The 19145-nt window shown below is 51.7% G+C and overlaps 1 protein-coding gene and 1 non-coding gene across 3 annotated transcripts in view; both read right to left on the bottom strand.

Annotated features, from left to right (window-relative positions):
* FAM219A (family with sequence similarity 219 member A) overlaps positions 1-19145 on the bottom strand; it is a 122522-nt gene that overhangs the window by 8557 nt on the left and 94820 nt on the right. For both annotated transcript variants that reach the window (XM_060236464.1, XM_060236465.1), the window contains exons 3-4: positions 11364-11466; positions 9354-9434 (exon numbers count right to left, since the gene is read on the bottom strand). In XM_060236464.1, coding sequence (XP_060092447.1) covers positions 9354-9434; positions 11364-11466 — 184 coding nt within the window. The remainder of the gene's footprint in view (positions 1-9353; positions 9435-11363; positions 11467-19145) is intronic.
* On the bottom strand, positions 7026-7097 carry TRNAI-GAU (transfer RNA isoleucine (anticodon GAU)). Its single transcript has one exon. It is a non-coding gene; the product is annotated as a tRNA-Ile (tRNA).

Consider the following 19145-nt stretch of genomic DNA (forward strand, 5'->3'; position numbering starts at 1 on the left):
GATGAAGATATTGGATTTATATCCCGCCCTCCACTCCGAAGAGTCTCAGAGCGGCTCACAATTTCCTTTACCTTCCTCCCCCACAACAGACACCCTGTGAGGTAGATGAAGATATTGGATTTATATCCCGCCCTCCACTCCGAAGAGTCTCAGAGGGGCTCACAATCTCCTTTCCCTTCCTCCCCCACAACAGACACCCTGTGAGGTAGATGAAGATATTGGATTTATATCCTGCCCTCCACTCCGAAGAGTCTCAGAGCGGCTCACAATCTCCTTTCCCTTCCTCCCCCACAACAGACACCCTGTGAGGTAGATGAAGATATTGGATTTATATCCCGCCCTCCACTCCGAAGAGTCTCAGAGCGGCTCACAATCTCCTTTACTTTCCTCCCCCACAACAGAAACCCTGTGAGGTAGATGAAGATATTGGATTTATATCCCGCCCTCCACTCCGAAGAGTCTCAGAGCGGCTCAAAATCTCCTTTCCGTTCCTCCCCCAAAACAGACACCCTGTGAGGTAGATGAAGATATTGGATTTACATCCCGCCCTCCACTCCGAAGAGTCTCAGAGCGGCTCACAATCTCCTTTCCCTTCCTCCCTCACAACAGACACCCTGTGAGGTAGATGAAGATATTGGATTTATATACGCCCTCCACTCCGAAGAGTCTCAGAGCGGCTCACAATCTCTTCCCTTCCTCCCCCAAAATGGACACCCTGTGAGGTAGATGAAGATATTGGATTTATATCCCGCCCTCCACTCCGAAGAGTCTCAGAGCAGCTCACAATCTCCTTCCCCTTCCTCCCCCACAACAGACACCCTGTGAGGTAGATGAAGATATTGGATTTATATCCACCCTCCACTCAAAAGAGTCTCAAAGCGGCTCACAATCTCCTTTCCCTTCCTCCCCCACAACAGAAACCCTGTGAGGTAGAAGAAGATATTGGATTTATATCCCGCCCTCCACTCTGAAGAGTCTCAGAGCGGCTCACAATCTCCTTTCCCTTCCTCCCCCACAGCAGACACCCTGTGAGGTAGATGAAGATACTGGATTTATATCCCGCCCTCCACTCCGAAGAGTCTCAGAGCGGCTCACAATCTCCTTTCCCTTCCTCCCCCAAAACAGACACCCTGTGAGGTAGATGAAGATATTGGATTTATATCCCGCCCTCCACTCCGAAGAGTCTCAGAGCGGCTCACAATCTCCTTTCCCTTCCTCCCCCATAACAGACACCTTGTGAGGTAGATGAAGATATTGGATTTAGATCCCGCCCTCCACTCCAAAGAGTCTCAGAGCGGCTGTAGAGTATCGGACTCTACACACGCGCCGCGCGTCCTCGGGCGACCAGGCACAGCTCGGGGAAAGTCACGGCCAATCAATGTCAAGCGCGGGAAGTTTAACTGGCCAGGATTGGGCTGGCCAGCAGGGGGGTTGTTCCGGGGTGTTTGTATATATTGGCGGACCCGGCCGCGTGTTCCCCAGTTCCGTAATGTACTAGCGAATAAAGCCTGAAGTCTTCACCACGTCTCGTCTCCCAGTACATTACACTGGCGACGAGGATGGGATCGAGCTAGGTCCGGCCGCCCGAGGGGAACCAGACCTGGCCGGAGACGAGGAAGGCGGAGACCGCAGGATCGCACAGCCCGCCGCCGCCATGGCGAACCCAAGTGTAACGACGGGCCATCTGGCGGAATTCAACCCGGAGCACCCCGAGAGATGGGAGACCTACACAGAAAGGGTCGAATGCTACCTGCGTGCGAACCTGATCGAAGATGACGACAGGAAGAGAGACGTCCTGCTGAGCGTCTGTGGAGAAGAAACCTTCGAGATCGCACGCGGCCTCTCCGCTCCGGCGAAGCTGACTGAGAGGACCTACGGGGAGGTCGTGAGACTCCTCACGGGCCACTTTTCGCCCCAACCGTCCATCGTCGCCCGCCGATTCCTCTTCCACAAGAGGGACCAGAAGTCGGGGGAGACAGCGGCGGTCTACCTGGCGGCCCTTCGGCAGATCGCCGGGAACTGCAGTTTCGACAAGAGGGACGAAGCCCTGAGGGACCGTTTCGTCTGGGGCCTCCGAGACGAGCGACTGCAGCAGAAGCTCTTCGCAAAGGAGGAGCTCACCCTACAACAAGCCTTCAATGAGGCGATGGCGTTCGAGAGGGCCACCAAGGCGTATGGCCAGCCGCGGGGAGAGGCAGTACACCAAGAAGAAATGGGACCGGAGGACCGAGCAGAGGAAGAAGCGTTCCAGCTCCGACGGCCACAGAGGACAGAAACTCGGGTCCCCGCGAGACAACGAGCGACGGAGAGGGCCCCCACCAACCCCAGCTCCAAGTGCGCCAGCTGCGGCGACCCCCACGAAAGGAGGGACTGCCCGTACCGCAACCTGGACTGCAGAAGCTGTGGGAAGATGGGCCACATCGCCCGGGCTTGCCGGGCCAAGAGCAGCCGTCGACCACAGTCAGCGCATCACGATTCCATGGACACCCACACGACGGCATCCACCAGCTTGCAGGTACTGAACTTGCCCCTCGCAGCCCCGGACAAGGTCAAAATGTCTGTCCGGATCGAGGGCGCCCCCTGCGTCATGGAAGTAGACTCGGGTTCCTCGATCTCCATAATTTCAGAGGAGACCCTTACGAGACTATGCCCCCGCCGCCGCCTCCAAACGAGGCCAGCGGATTTCGTACTGAGGGACTTCCAGAAAAACCCGGTTCACGTCGTGGGGTGGGCCCAGGTGCATGTGGAGAGGGGAAGCTTTAAGGGGCCCCTAGACATACTGGTGGTCAAGCGCCAACTGACCACCCTTCTGGGGTTAGCTTGGTTCCAACCACTGGGGATCAAGCTGGTAGGGGTGGAGCACGTGCAGGCCAGCAACTTCGAAGGGGTCTGCCAGGAGTTCCCCGAGGTTTTCGATGGGTCCCTGGGGAGCTACAAGGGGCCGCCCATCACCCTACCGATTGACCCCATGGTCCGGCCCATACGGCTCAAAGCGAGGCGCGTCCCGTTTGCCCTAAAGCCGAAAATTGAGGCAGAACTGGATCGCCTCACGGCCCAGGGCGTCTTGGAGCCTGTAACTTATGCGGCTTGGGAGACCCCCATTGTAACGCCAGTGAAACCGAACGGGGACGTAAGGATCTGCGCTGACTACAAGTGCACGATCAACAAAGCGCTCCAGGATAACCCGTATCCAGTCCCCGTAGTCAGCCATGTACTATCGACACTCGCAGGGGCACGGGTTTTTGGCAAGCTGGACTTAGCACAGGCATACCAGCAACTGCCAGTCGACGCTAAGACAGTAGAGGCGCAGACGATCGTGACCCACAGGGGGGCGTTTAGAGTTAAACGATTGCAGTTCGGGGTGAGCGTGGCTCCGGGAATTTTCCAAAGCATAATGGACGCTCTCCTTAAAGGAATTCCCGGAGTGCAACCCTTCTTCGATGATGTTTTAATCGCCGCCCCGAACGAAGAAGAGTTCAAAGGCCGCCTGCGAGAGGTCCTCCGGAGGTTCCAAGCGGCGGGGTTGAAAGTGAAGAAGGAAAAATGTCTGTTGGGGGTTCCGCGGGTGGAGTTCCTGGGATTCGCCGTGGACGCGGCTGGAATTCACCCGACTACGGACAAGACTAGGGCCATTGTGCAGGCCCCCGCTCCCAAAAGCAAAGCGGAGCTACAAAGTTTTTTGGGTTTGCTGAACTTTTATCACTCGTTCCTGCCCCACAAGGCCGCCGTGGCGGAACCGTTACACCGTTTGCTTGATAAACAGGCCCCGTGGGTCTGGGGGAAGCGCCAAGCCGCGGCGTTCCAGGCAGTCAAGGACCTATTGGTCTCGAACGCGGTTTTGCACCACTATGATGAAACCCTGCCACTGATCCTGGCTTGCGACGCCTCCCCCTACGGGGTGGGAGCGGTCTTGGGGCACCAACTCCCGGACGGGAGGGAAGTGCCAGTAGCATACTATTCACGGACTCTATCCCCAGCGGAGCGGAACTACGCTCAAATCGATAAGGAGGCCCTGGCGATCGTGGCGGGGGTGCACAAGTTCAACGACTACCTCTACGGTAGGCGTTTCACCATCGCCACTGACCACAAGCCGCTCCTGGGCCTCCTAGCTTCAGACCGTCAGACCCCCCAAATCCTATCCCAGAGGGTCCTGAGGTGGAACCAGTTCCTGAACTCCTACACGTATGAACTGGTACACCGCCCGGGCAAAGCCATGGGACACGCCGATGCCCTCAGCCGCCTGCCGCTCCCCATAACAGAACCCGATCCCGCCCCCGCACACGGGGTAATGCTCATTGAATCTCTCCCTGAGCGCCCACTGCACGCGGCAGAGGTAGCCCGGGCGACAGGGAGGGACCGCATCCTGGCACGGGTCAGGGACTGGGTGGGGAGGGGGTGGCCGGCAGGCAAGGTGGAAGAAGTGTTCAGACCGTTCGCGTCCAGGAAGGACGAGCTATCGACACACAAGGGGTGCGTGCTTTGGGGCAGCCGGGTGGTGGTTCCCCCCCCCTTGCGCAAACAGGTACTGGAAGACCTCCACGAGACCCACCCGGGCATCGTGAGGATGAAAGCCCTGGCCCGTAGTTATGTGTGGTGGCCGGGCATGGATGAGGAAATTGAGGGGTGGGTGAGGAGGTGCCAACCCTGCCAAGAATCCCGGCCCGATCCCCCGTCAGCCCCGGTCCACAGATGGGAGTCTAACAGGCGGCCATGGTCCCGCCTCCACTTAGATTTTGCCGGCCCGTATCAGGGCCAGATCTTTTTTATACTTGTGGATGCCTACACTAAATGGTTAGAGGTGATTCCGGTAGCCTCAACCTCCACGGCGGCAGCCGTCCGAGCACTCAGGAAGGTCCTATGCACGCACGGGATCCCAGACACCCTGGTGACGGATAACGGAACGGCCTTCACCTCCCGGGAATTCCGGGAGTTCACGGAGAGGTACCTCATACGACACATAAGGTCCGCACCATTCCATCCGGCAACCAACGGCCAGGCGGAGCGGATGGTGCGGACCACCAAGGAAGCACTGGGGAGAATAATACATGGGGATTGGGACCACCGCCTCTCAGCCTTCCTGTTCCATAACAGGATCACCCCAAACCCTATAACGGGATCCAGCCCCGCGGAACTGCTCATGGGGAGGAAACTGACAACCCGTCTAGACAGGCTGCACCCAGACCGGGCCCCCGAGGTCCGCGGGTCCCCTGAGGTCCGGGAGGCAGTGCGGGGGTTCTTTCCGGGTGACCCTGTATACGCGAAGAACTTCGCAAGCGGCCCCGATTGGGTCGCGGGGAGAGTCCTTAGGGTGACAGGTTCCAGGTCATACGAGGTGACCACCGAGGGGGGCCAGGTACTAAGACGGCACATAGATCAGCTGCGCCGCCGCACCCTACCCGAAGAAATGGAGGAGGCAGGGAATAGGGAACAGCTAGCAACAGAAGCGCCGGAGGGGGCCTCGCCAATACAGGAACTACCTACTTATGATGCCCCCGGAGACACCGAATCAGAGCCGGAGCCAGAAGCAGACCCCAGCGTCCCACAGCCAAGAGCAGCATCGCCCACACCAGAACCAGACCCAGCTCCACGAGCGACCCCGAGGAGATCGACACGGGAACGGAGAGCACCAGCATACCTCCGGGACTATGTGGTCTGAACTAGGGGGGGAGGAGTGTAGAGTATCGGACTCTACACACGCGCCGCGCGTCCTCGGGCGACCAGGCACAGCGCGGGGAAAGTCACGGCCAATCAATGTCAAGCGCGGGAAGTTTAACTGGCCAGGATTGGGCTGGCCAGCAGGGGGGTTGTTCCGGGGTGTTTGTATATATTGGCGGACCCGGCCGCGTGTTCCCCAGTTCCGTAATGTACTAGCGAATAAAGCCTGAAGTCTTCACCACGTCTCGTCTCCCAGTACATTACAGCGGCTCACAATCTCCTTTCCCTTCCTCCCCCACAACAGATACCCTGTGAGGTGGGTGGGACTGGAGATGGCTCTCACAGCAGCTGCCCTTTCAAGGACAACCTCTGCCAGAGCTATGGCTGACCCAAGGCCATCCCAGCAGCTGCAAGTGGAGGAGTGGGGAATCAAACCTGATTCTCCCAGATAAGAGTCCGCACACTTAACCACTACACCAAACCAAAGACAACGGGAGTGAGAAATTCACCATGCCTGGACATTGTGGGTGGGGTCTCTCCTTGAATGGGATGTCTCTCTCTTTGTCTTAACCTGGGAGCTGCTTCCTGATCCCTTCTCTCTCTGCGCTCTTTTTCTGCCCCGCTATCTGCATAGCTCTTTATGGAGTCACACATTACTGCAAGTCACTCCTGTAGAAACAATGCCCTCATACTTCCATACATATGACGCCAGGTTTAGCTGGCCACTTGTGATAGAGAAAGCACTCTTTTCGTTAGATTTCTCTCTCTGGCCTTGTTCACACAGCACGTTGAGTCCATGTAAAATGGACCCAGTTCTGTTCCGAATATCATATGAACATATGAAGCTGCCTTATACTGAATCAGACCCTTGGTCCATCAAAGTCAATATTGTCTACTCAGACTGGCAGCGGCTCTCCAGGGTCTCAAGCTGAGATTTTTCACACCTATTTGCCTGGACCCTTTTTTGGAGATGCCAGGGATTGAACCTGGGACCTTCTGCTTACCAAGAAGATGCTCTACCACTGAGCCACAGCCCTATTCACGGCTCTCCAGTGTCTCAAGCTGTTATTCAAGCCTACTTGCCTGGACCCTTTTTAGTTGGAGATGCCGGGGATTGAACCTGGGACCTTCTACTTCCCAAGCAGATGCTCTACCACTGAGCCACAGCCCCATTCATGGCTCTCCAGGGTCTCAAGCTGTTATTCAAGCCTACTTGCCTGGACCCTTTTTAGTTGGAGATGCCGGGGATTGAACCTGGAACCTTCTGCTTACCAAGCAGATGCTCCACCACTGAGCCACAGCCCCATTCATGGCTCTCCAGGGTCTCAAGCTGAGGTTTTTCATGCCTACTTGCCTGGACCCTTTTTAGTTGGAGATGCCGGGGATTGAACCTGGAACCTTCTGCTTATCAAGCAGATGCTCTACCACTGAGCCACAGCCCCATTCATGGCTCTCAAGTGTCTCAAGCTGTTATTCAAGCCTACTTGCCTGGACCCTTTTTAGTTGGAGATGCCGGGGATTGAACCTGGGACCTTCTGCTTACCAAGCAGATGCTCTACCACTGAGCCACCCGTCCCTCCCCTTTGTTCCAGATATTATCAATCAGACTGCCATACTGCAATTTGAATCACTCCGCGGTGAAACCATCTTCTGTCATCCACACGACGGCACCATGCAGTTCTTTTTTTGTTTCTCCACCAATAGGCACACAAGAACATAATGCACACATGCGCATATGCATAGGTAAAAACATTGTGCGGTTATGCACATGTCGCTAAGTAGTAAAAAATAAATAAATGGCGAACGTAAACTGGATTTCTGAGGCTCCTTTTGCTCTGGGGCAGACTTCAGACATATGGAAGTTGGTTAATATCGCAGCAGAACTATCCAGACGGAGAAAACGACGAGGTGAAACCGGACAGCTCAAAAAACACCACAAAGGAGCAGGTAACAAAACAATCCGGTTTGGAGAAGGCTTGGAGGGGGGCGACAACGGGAGGCAGATGTTGCTGTCTGATCAGCCACTTTTAATCCGGTAGGAAACAGCATCGACAACTGATTAAACTGTGCGTCTGAACAAGGCCCCCCCCCTCTCTCAACCGCAACCCAAATGTGAACTAAATCTACTTCAATAAATGTAGGTTTTGTTTTTGCAGTATACTTCTCGGGATATTTAGTTTTCTTCGCGCACTATCACACTTTTATGACTGAGCAAACTCTGCCGTATTAACCAATAAGAAGTACCTGAAAAAAAAAAACCCACTCCAGGTCTTCAGAGGACCGGCACTAACCCTTCCGTTCTGCACCTGGTCAGTTAACACGGCTCAGTTTATCACCTCTGCAGTTCTATCATTTATTGCTGTTAATCTGAGATGGGCGGATTTCATTGCATTTTTATCAACTTTGTCAGTAGCGGCTTTCCACAAACACCCACCAAGAAAAGTGAGCGATGGAACGCCTTCAGTTAAAACAAGAGAAATAACTGAATTTGCTAACTTTTGGACACCTAGGCTGGGACAAGTATGCCTTAAGTGATGTGTCCGCACCATCCACGCTGCCTTAAACTAATTTTGAGCTGTGGCTTAACTGTTTTAATTTTTAATCTGTTTTAACTGCTTGACTGTTTTAGAAGAAGAAGAAGAAGATATTGGATTTATATCCCGCCCTCCACTCCGAAGAGTCTCAGAGCGGCTCACAATCTCCTTTCCCTTCCTCCCCCACAACAGACACCCTGTGAGGTAGATGAAGATATTGGATTTATATCCCACCCTCCACTCCGAAGAGTCTCAGAGCGGCTCACAATCTCCTTCCCCTTCCTCCCCCACAACAGACACCCTGTGAGGTAGATGAAGATATTGGATTTATATCCCGCCCTCCACTCCGAAGAGTCTCAGAGCGGCTCACAATCTCCTTCCCCTTCCTCCCCCACAACAGACACCCTGTGAGGTAGATGAAGATATTGGATTTATATCCCGCCCTCCACTCCGAAGAGTCTCAGAGCGGCTCACAATCTCCTTTCCCTTCCTCCCCCACAACAGACACCCTGTGAGGTAGATGAAGATATTGGATTTATATCCCGCCCTCCACTCCGAAGAGTCTCAGAGCGGCTCACAATCTCCTTTCTCTTCCTCCCCCACAACAGACACCCTGTGAGGTAGATGAAGATATTGGATTTATATCCCGCCCTCCACTCCGAAGAGTCTCAGAGCGGCTCACAATCTCCTTTACCTTCCTCCCCCATAACAGACACCCTGTGAGGTGGGTGGGGCTGGAGAGGGCTCTCACAGCAGCTGCCCTTTCAAAGACAGAGACTCAGAGCGGCTTACAATCTCCTATCTCTTCTCCCCCCACAACAGACACCCTGTGAGGTAGGTGGGGCTGGAGAGGGCTCTCCCAGCAGCTGCCCTTTCATGGACAACCTCTGCCAGAGCCATGACTGACCCAAGGCCATTCCAGCAGCTCCAAGTGGAGGACTGGGGAATCAAACCCGGTTCTCCCAGATAAGAGTCCGCACACTTAACCACTACACCAAACTGGCTCTCTACATCTGTTTTACATCTGTTAGACTGTCTATTGTTAGTTTTAACTGTTTTACCATGTTGGAATCCACCCTGAGCCCACTATGGGGAAGGGCGGACTATAAATTGACAGAAATAAAGAAATAAAAATAATAATAAATAACTTGCCCCGTCACTCACCTGTCAGTGTCCAGCGCTACCAACGGCTTCTCATCGGGACTCTGGTCTAAGGAAGAATAGCCTTTATTGGGAACGACCAACCTGAAATTTTAAAAAAGAAACGGTCACTGCTATCTAACTCTAAGCCAACAGTAGGAAGAAAGCGTTTTCTTTAGTGGCGGGATATCAGAAAAAAAACAACACGAAGAATGAAATAAAACTGAACAAGAGGCCGAGGCTGCTAGGGAAGGGGAAGAAATCTCATTTCTAAGAATGAAGGAAAAGCCCTGGATGGATCAGTCCATCCAGTGCAGCAACCTGTTTCACAAAGAGGCCAACGACCGCATTTTTCGATCCGTAAGACGCACCTGACCATAAGACGCACCAGGTTTTTAGAGGCGTTTGTGTGAATTTAGAGGCGTCTGTGTGAATTTTTTTGCAGTATTCGCTCCTTAAGACGCACACACTTTCCCCCCCACTTTTTTTTTGGGGGGGGGGGAAAGTGAGTCTTATGGAGCAAAAAATACAGTAATTTACCTTGCAGCACCCTCAAACAGGGCACCGTAGAGCAAAACCTTCCCCTGATTTTGCCTCCTAACAGGGGTATTCAGCAGTTTTCTGCCACTATGGAGGTTCCCTTGAGTCACCATGGATAGTGGCCATTGACGGATCTATCCTCCACAAAAAACTATCCGTGCTTGTGGCCATCACCACGTCCGCCATTTCCACATTCAAGTCTGATCCAGATTTTGCGAGCGCTCAGTAAAAATTTGCTTTACACTTTTCCAAATGAAACAGGATTTCTTTACTTCTGTATTTGCTTGGGAGGGTTTCTTTTTTTTTGAGGAGAGGCACCAGATGCTATGCTGAAAATTTGGTGCCTCTACCTCAAAAAACAGCCCCCCCCAGATAGCCATGGATCAATTCACCATTATACCCTATGGGAATGGGTCTCCATAGGGAATAATGGAGTGCCCAGCAGACATCCGCCCCCCCTCCCCGCTTTCTGAGGACCCTGAAGCGGGGGGAGGGCCTCCAAACCAAGGGATCCCCCACCCTCGCCTGGGGATTGGCAACCCTATTGTCTAGTGAGAATACAAGAGCATCAGACTGAGTCCCCCTGATAAAACACATCCCATTTCCGATAACGACCAGTTGGATGTCTTTGGAAAGGTCACAAGAAGGGCATGAAAGTTATCGTATTTTTCGGTCCATAAGGCGCTCCGGAACATAGGACGCACCTTCCTCCTGGGGGGCGATCCGCTACCTCCGCCCTCCGATCCCAGCGCTTGCTTTAAGCATCAGAGCTGAAGCCAGGCAGACAGGCACAGAGGAAGCACCCGCCCCCTCCGCAAACCCAGCACTTTGTGAGCGCTGGCTGCGGAGGGGGCAGCATGCTTCCTCCGTGCCTGTCTACCTGGCTCCACCTCTGACGCTTACAGCAAGCGCCAGGATCACTCCCTCTGCCCTCCGACCCCGGCGCTTGCTTTAAGCGTCAGAGCTGGAGCCAGGCAGACAGGCACGGAGGAAGCACGCTGCCCCCTCCGCAGCCGGCGCTCGCAAAGCGCTGGGTTTGCGGTGGGGGCAGCGTGGAGCGATCCCAGTGCTTGCTGGAAGCAGAGCTGGAGCCAGGCAGGCGCGGGGGAAGCGCCGGGATCGGAGGCGGAGGCAGCGGATCGCACCCCCCGGAGGAAGGTACGTCCTATCGTCCCTTTGCTCTATAAGACGCACACACTTTCCCCACTTTTTTTTTGGGGGGGGAAGTGCATCGTATGGTCCGAAAAATACGGTACATCCTTCCTCCCTTGCATCTTGTTTCAGAGCCTCAATGCCTCTAAACAGAGATCCCATTTAGCGACCATGGCCATCGGCTGTTGACAGACAAGTCCTCCAAGAACTTCTCTCTTTTTAAAGCCAGCGGCTGTCAACGCATCTTAAATCCCCAAGTGAAATCTGCAGCAATGAAGGACGCGCCCAGACAAAAGCAAAAGTGCACTGGCATAAGTTATGTGTGAAGCTCTTTGGGTCTACCTTGTTCGTGCCATCACATTGTTCTTCTTGGGCTGTTGGTTTACAGGACTGCCCATGTTCCCATTTTTCAGAGATCCCTTACGAGCCAACTCTCTCTGTTTCTCTGTGGATGAAAGGCAGACATTATGCAAGTTAGTGATGAGGTTTCTCTTTTAGGACCTGACTAATTATACTCGCAAGGAGAACCTCTGATGATCGACCTGCATCTTCAAACGAGGCTCAGAAAAGCTACTGCACGTCTCAGTCGCTCCTCCTCCTCCTTCATGCCCGACAAACCAAGAATCACATATTTTGGAAACAAAGCATCCATTGCATTACAAAAATCCCAGTTCCTAGTTTGTCTCTTGGGCACGTTTTAGCGTGACCAACAAACCAACACATAAAGCAGCAAATAAAAAGCCTTGTCACTCTCAGAAGTGCAAAACGCTCACAACAATAAGGAGCTATAAGGCATAAGGCACTAGAGGCCCTATTTTGCCAAAGCAATGGAATACGGCCTTGAAGTCTATACCTGGTCACTCTATGGATCATACGTTGCAAAGTATTCAGGAAAAAAATTATCTTTAGGCTACACTGGAAACTAAAACAACTCTTGAGCAAAAAAACTGAAGTGTCTAACTGTTCGTCATTGTAACTTACAGGGTGGGTCCCCTCACACCTATGCTTTGGGTGGGTTTAGTCACTCGGTTTTTCTGGGAGGAATTTATTGCTCAATATTAATTTTGTATTACAACACTCATTGATTTTTGAGGATGCTCAAAACTATTTGCCTGTCTCTTAGAGGCCAACCCAAGGGCCAATGAAAGCGGACCCCTTAGACGCAGTTATATTCTAATGTTTTGCGGAATAAGTCACAACATAAGATCCGCGGAAAGAGCAGGTAAAGACTTTAAGGCTATAGAGAAATTTATGCATAGATCCATTCTCCAGTGCTGCTCTATTTTTGTCTCAGCTTCGGCTATATCCTTCTCTCCCCCCTACCTTCAATTTCATTTAGTTGCTGGATGAAAAGTTTTTTCCCCTTGTGTTTTTTTTTTTGTAAGGGGGGGGGATATTTTTTTTTAAAGGTAATGGAAGAGATTCTTCGTGTCTTCACAGCTAACAGCCATGGTGACTGAAGGGGACCTCCACATTCAGAGGTACTAAACTTCTGAATCCCAGAGAAAGGAGGTGACATCAGGGAAAGACCTCAGCCTCCATACCCTTTATAGTGTATGTTTTTGTTTGTTTGCTTTCCCCCTTTCCCCTTCCCCGTCCTTTTCTGGGAAGTTCATTCACCCTGTGCATTCCATGCCTTCTATAAGCCGAGCTCTTTCGAACTTGTCAGTATGGATTCTCTATGTGGTTGAACAAAGCAGGAGTCAAGTGGAGCCTTTAAGACCAACCAAGTTTTAAGAACATAAGAAATTGCTGAGCAGTCAGGTTAAAAGGGATAAAAGGAAGTCCTTCTTCACCCAAAGGGTGATTAACACGTGGAATTCACTGCCACAGGAGGTGGCGGCGGCTACAAGCATAGCCAGCTTCAAGAGGGGATTAGATAAAAATATGGAGCAGAGGTCCATCAGTGGCTATTAGCCACAGTATATATATATATGTGTGTGTGTGTGTGTACACAGACACACACACATATATTGGCCACTGTGTGACACAGAGTGTTGGACTGGATGGGCCATTGGCCTGATCCAACATGGCTTCTCTTATGTGACACAGAGTGTTGGACTGGATGGGCCATTGGCCTGATCCAACATGGCTTCTCTTATGTTCTTATGTGACACAGAGTGTTGGACTGGAGGGGCCACTGGCCTGATCCAACATGGCTTCTCTTATGTTCTTATGTGACACAGAGTGTTGGACTGGAGGGACCACGCACACAGCACAAAGCACACAGCACAAAGCACAAAGCACAAAGCAGCACAAACTGTCCTTCCGGCTGCTGTAACAGACCCGATGCCTCCTTTGCCCACCAGCCTCCTTCCTGTTGGTGAGAGTGGCCACCCCCTTCTGCTGGCATCCTGGCACTTGCCCTGGTCTTTTGTTTGGTGTAGTGGTTAAGTGCACGGACTCTTATCTGGGAGAACCAGGTTTCATTCCCCACTCCTCCCATTGCAGCTGCTGGAATGGCCTTGGGTCAGCCATAGCCCTCACATTGTCCTTGAAAGGGCAGCTTCTGGGAGAGCCAGTTTGGTGTAGTGGTTAAGTGCACGGACTCTTATCTGGGAGAACCGGGTTTCATTCCCCACTCCTCCCCTTGCAGCTGCTGGAATGGCCTTGGGTCAGTCACAGCTCTCGTAGTTGTTGTCCTTGAACAACAGCTTCTGTCAGAGCTCTCTCAGCCTCACTCACCTCACAGGGTGTCTGTGGTGGGGGAAGAAGATAAAGGAGATTGTAGGCTGCTCTGAGACTCTGATTCAGAGAGAAGGGCTGGGTACAAATCTGTGGTTTTCTTCTTCTTTTCCTCCTTCTCCTGCTAGGCCAGTACAAGAGCCCCAAAGCTGCCCAGGCCCAGTGTTCCCTCTAAGCTGAGTTAGTGTGAGCTAGCTCACAGTTTTTTAGCCTCTGGCTCACACATTTTTGTCTTGGCTCATGAACAATGCCCCAGAGCAAACTAACTGATGCAGTAGCTCACAACTTTAATGCTAGCAGCTCACAAAGTAGAATTTCTGCTCACCAGACTCCACAGCTTATTTATTTTATTTTATTTATTTATTCGAGATTTATATCCCGCCCTTCCCACAAGTGGCTCAGGGCGGCTTCCAAAATTGATCAAACATGAAAATTAAACAATTTTAAGTATAAAAACAATTAAATATTTAAGCAATTAAAACCTTAAAAACCAATAACGTTTCAATTACATATAAACAGATGGCTGGCCAAGTTACATCAAGTTTTCATCCTAGCTAGGTGTAAGCTAGCCGGAAGAGGGTCGTCTTACAGGCCCTGCGGAACTGAACCAGGTCCCGCAGGGCCCTCACCTCCTCCGGCAGCTGATTCCACCATGTAGGGGCCATAACGGAGAAAGCCCTTTCTCTGGTGGATTTCAAGCGGGCTTCTTTTGGCCCGGGGATAGTGAGGAGATTTTGTGTTCCTGACCTCAGTGCTCTCTGGGGAACATGTGGGGAGAGACGGTCCTTCAGGTAGGCAGGTCCCAGGCCATATAGGGCTTTAAAGGTAATAACCAGCACCTTGTAATGGACTCGGTATATCACTGGAAGCCAGTGCAGAGTCCGAAGACCCGGCCGAATGTGTCCCCACTTTGGGAGACCCAATAACAGCCGGGCCGCGGCATTCTGCACCAGCTGCAGTTTCCGAGTCCGGGACAGGGGCAGCCCCATGTAGAGGGCATTGCAGTAGTCCAACCTCGAGGTGACCGTAGCATGGATCACTGTTGCTAGGTCGTCGCGCTCCAGGAAGGGGGCCAGCTGCCTTGCCCGCCTAAGATGAAAAAATGCGGACTTGGCAGCGGCTTCTATCTGAGCCTCCATCTTTAAGGAAGGCTCCAACAGCACCCCCAAGCTCCTGACCCTGTCCGCCGCTGTCAGTGGCGCACCATCAAAAGCTGGCAGGGGGATCCCCCCCCCCTGGGCCGCGGCGACCCAAGCAAAGGACCTCTGTCTTCGTAGGATTTAGCTTCAGCCCACTCAGTCTGAGCCACTCAGCCACGGCCTGTAATGCCCGGTCAAGATTTTCCAGGGCGCAGACCGGCCGGTCGTCCATCAGTAGATAGAGCTGGGTGTCATCAGCATACTGGTGACACCCCAGCCCATTCCTTTGGGCAATCTGGGCAAGAGGCCACATGTAGATGTTAAATAACATCGGGGAGAGAACTGCCCCTTGGGGCACACCACAATCGAGTGTGCGCCTCCGGGATAGCTCCCCCCCAATTGCGACCCTCTGTCCCCAACCTTCCAGGAAAGAGGAAAGCCACTGTAAGGCCAACCCCTGAATCCCCGCGTCGGCGAGGCGGCCCGTCAGCAGCCGATGGTCGACCGTGTCGAACGTAGCCGACAGGTCTAACAACATCAGCACTGCCGAGCCACCCCGATCCAGATGCCGTTGAAGGTCATCCACTAGGGCAACCAACACTGTCTCCGTCCCGTGTCCCGGGCGAAAGCCGGACTGAAATGGGTCAAGGACGGAAGCGTCCTCCAGGAAAGTCTGTAACTGCATCGCCACTGCCCTCTCAATAAGTTTACCCCAAAAGGGCAAATTTGAAACCGGCTGATAGTGTGCCAATTGGGCCGGATCTAAAGATGGGTTTTTTAAGAGGGGACGGGCCACAGCCTCTTTGAGTGGCGTTGGAAAGTGCCCTTCCGTTAGGGATCTATTTATGATATCCCGTACAGGATATCTAAGATCCCTCTGGCAAGATTTAATAAGCCAGGAAGGGCATGGGTCTAATTTACAAGTTGTTGGGCGAGCCGATAAGAGAATCCTGTCAACTTCCTCCAGGCTGAGGGGGCTAAAGCCATCCAGAATATAATCCGAAGACAGGCTTGGGGCCTCAGGTTCGCTAACTGTCTCCAAACTGGCAGGGGGGTCGGGGCGGAGTGACGCGATTTTATCCGCAAAAAATTTCGCAAAAGCCTCACAGCCAATTTCCAATTCAATAGAATTTAACCTGCCTTGCGGCAGCGTTGTAAGTCCTCTAATTATGTCGAATAATTGTGCCGGGCGCGAAGTTGCGGACGCAATCTTAGCCGCAAAGAATACTCTCTTTGCGGATTTGATTGCCATCTCATAGGCCTTCAAACTCTCTCTATAAGATGTTCGGGTCGCTTCGTCTCGAGTACGCCGCCATTGCCTCTCTAGTCGTCTGAGCCCTCGCTTTTGTTGCCACAGCTCCCGGTTAAACCATGGCGACAGTTTCGGGCAGGGGCGCAGAGGGCGCCTGGGTGCGATCTCCTCAATGGCCCTGGAGAGCCCATCGTTCCACGACTCTATCAGGTCATCCAGGGAATCGCCAGCGGGCCAGGTATCCCGTAGAGCCGTTAGGAACCGTTCCGGGTCCATCAGGCTCCGCGGTTGAGCTAAAATACGCTCTCCGCCTAAACAGGTTTTGGGTGACACCTCCATACGGGCCTTAAGGAACATTGCCCAAGCTGTGTGAATTCGCAGCTCTAAAGGATCAGACATTTAAAAGTCTGATAAAATGTCCCAGTTTTCACTCCCCTACAGCCAGTAAAGCAACCAGCCCATCCAGTCAAACGCGTAGCAACCCTACTTCTACCTGACAAACTCTATTTTGCTGATGGCAGAGTTATCTTCTGGTGGGAGGAGCTCTTGATGCTGGGAGAATGCGCCTCAAACCCTTAAACCATTCTCCCCAAGAACGTATTCTGATCAAGTACTGAGATGGCGATGGAATCGTTCAAATATCAAGCACTATGTGTTCCGTCTGGCTGTCTTTCCAACATAGAAATCTGGGGAAGAGAGGACTGCACCGCTGGACTCAATTTTATTGCCATCTGACTTGCAGAATAGTAATTACGCAGAGTCTAAGAGTGTTCTCACTCCTCCAGTGGCATGGTTGGCTGGAGCCATGTTTCGCTCTGCTCCAGTCTGCAAAACCATCATCGATGAATCTTAAAATTCTCTCCCACCCCTTAAGTTAAGGAGGACAGTGGGAAGGGCTGCCTTTAAGAATGCCGTGGGTGGATGGGAAGCAAGACGGAAATAAAGAGGCTTTCTTTCTTTCCTTACTAGCTTCCATGACCAAAGGTCTTAAGCTCAACCAGGATATATTAATTATCGAAACATATATGGATGTACAACATTACTCACAATTTTCACAGAATTCAAAAATTACAGTCGAAATAATCAAATCTTAAAAGTGAATAAAATATCTTGCCTCACTAACCTGTTACAGTTCTTTGAGGGGGCGAACAAACATGTGGACAAAGGAGACCCAATAGATGTTGTTTACCTTGACTTCCAGAAAGCTTTTGATAAAGTTCCTCATCAAAGGCTCCTTAGAAAGCTTGAGAATCATGGAGTAAAAGGACAGGTCCTCTTGTGGATCAAAAACTGGCTGAGTAATAGGAAGCAGAGAGTGAGTATAAATGGGCAGTCTTCGCAGTGGAGGACGGTAAGCAGTGGGGTGCCACAGGGCTCAGTACTGGGTCCCATGCTTTTTAATTTGTTCATTAATGATCTGGAGTTGGGAGTAAGCAGTGAAGTGGTCAAGTTTGCGGATGACACTAAATTGTTCAGAGCGGTGAGAACCAGAGAGGACGTGAGGCACTCCAAAGGGATCTGTTGAGACTGGGTCAATGGGCATCAATGTGGCAGATGAGGTTCAATGCGGCCAAGTGCAAAGTAATGCACATTGGGGCCAAGAATCCCAGCTACAAATACAAGTTGATGGGGTGTGAACTGGCAGAGACTGACCAAGAGGGAGATCTTGGGGTCTTGGTAGATAACTCACTGAAAATGTCAAGACTCTGTGCGATTGCAATAAAAAAGGCCAACGCCATGCTGGGAATTATTAGGAAGGGAACTGAGAACATATCAGCCGGTATCATAATGCCCCTGTATAAATCGATGGTGCGGTCTTACTTGGAATACTGTGTACAATTCTGGTCACCGCACCTCAAAAAGGATATTATAGCATTGGAAAAAGTCCAGAAAAGGGCAACGAGAATGATCAAAAGGTTTGGAACACTTTCCCTAGGAAGAAAGGTTAAAACGCTTGGGGCTCTTTAGCATGGAGAAACGTCGACATGATAGAGGTTTACAAGATTATGCATGGGATGGAGAAAGCAGAGAAAGAGGTACTTTTCTCCCTTTCTCACAATACAAGAACTCGTGGGCATTCAATGAAATTGCTGAGCAGTCGGGTTAAAACAGATAAAAGGAAGTACTTCTTCACCCAAAGGGTGATTAACATGTGGAATTCACTGCCACAGGAGGTGGTCCATCAGTGGATATTAGCCACAGCAAATTATTGGAACTGTCTGGGGCAGTGATGATCTGTATTTTTGGTGCTTTGGGGGGGGGGGGGCAAAGTGTTAGGGCTTCTAGATCACTTGTGAACCTCCTGATGGCACTTGCTTTTTGTTTTGATATTTGGACTGCAGGGGCCATTGGCCTGATGCAACATGGCTTCTCTTATGTTCTTAAGATTGATTACCTTCGTTCTAGTCTGCTTCAAAGCTTCCTGGTAAGTTAAATCATTCCAGGCGGTTGGAGGGAAGCCCAATAACTCAAATCTAGACTTTCTGAAAGACTGATTAGTCCGGTTACTAACAGAAAAAAATTAAACATCCTTCCTGTGTGCATCAAAAGGATCTGATCAATAGACGAAGGAAGTCATTTCCAGACTGGATTCACACAGCAGCTCCCTTTCCTCTCCAAGCAATTAAGAGCTCTTAGAAAATACACCAGCTGCTATCAGGTTTTGCCACACAATCGGATCTAGCGTAGTTCCAGCCCCATCCCTTTCTGAGGAAACCAATTTCCAACCCTCTATTTAGCTTTGGCGCCTGCAAAGTCGGAAAGAGAAAAATGCTGGATTGCAAAGTAGCATTCTTAAAATTTGCTTTAGAATCAGAACAGTTGTTAGGGACCTCCAGGGTCATCTAGTCCAGTGGTCCCCAATCCCCGGTCCGTGGACTGGTACCGGTCCAGGACCTGTTAGCAACCGGTCCACGGAGTGAATCAGAAACCTCTGCCTACTTCTCATTTAAAGACCCCCCATGAGGGGACAGGGTGTGAGTTTGGGGGCAGCAAAAAAACCCAGTACCACCCCCGCCACACTGGTTCTTGGAAAAACTGTCTTCCACA

This window comes from Heteronotia binoei, chromosome 4 (assembly GCF_032191835.1).
Source record: "Heteronotia binoei isolate CCM8104 ecotype False Entrance Well chromosome 4, APGP_CSIRO_Hbin_v1, whole genome shotgun sequence".
Classification (NCBI taxonomy): domain Eukaryota; kingdom Metazoa; phylum Chordata; class Lepidosauria; order Squamata; family Gekkonidae; genus Heteronotia; species Heteronotia binoei.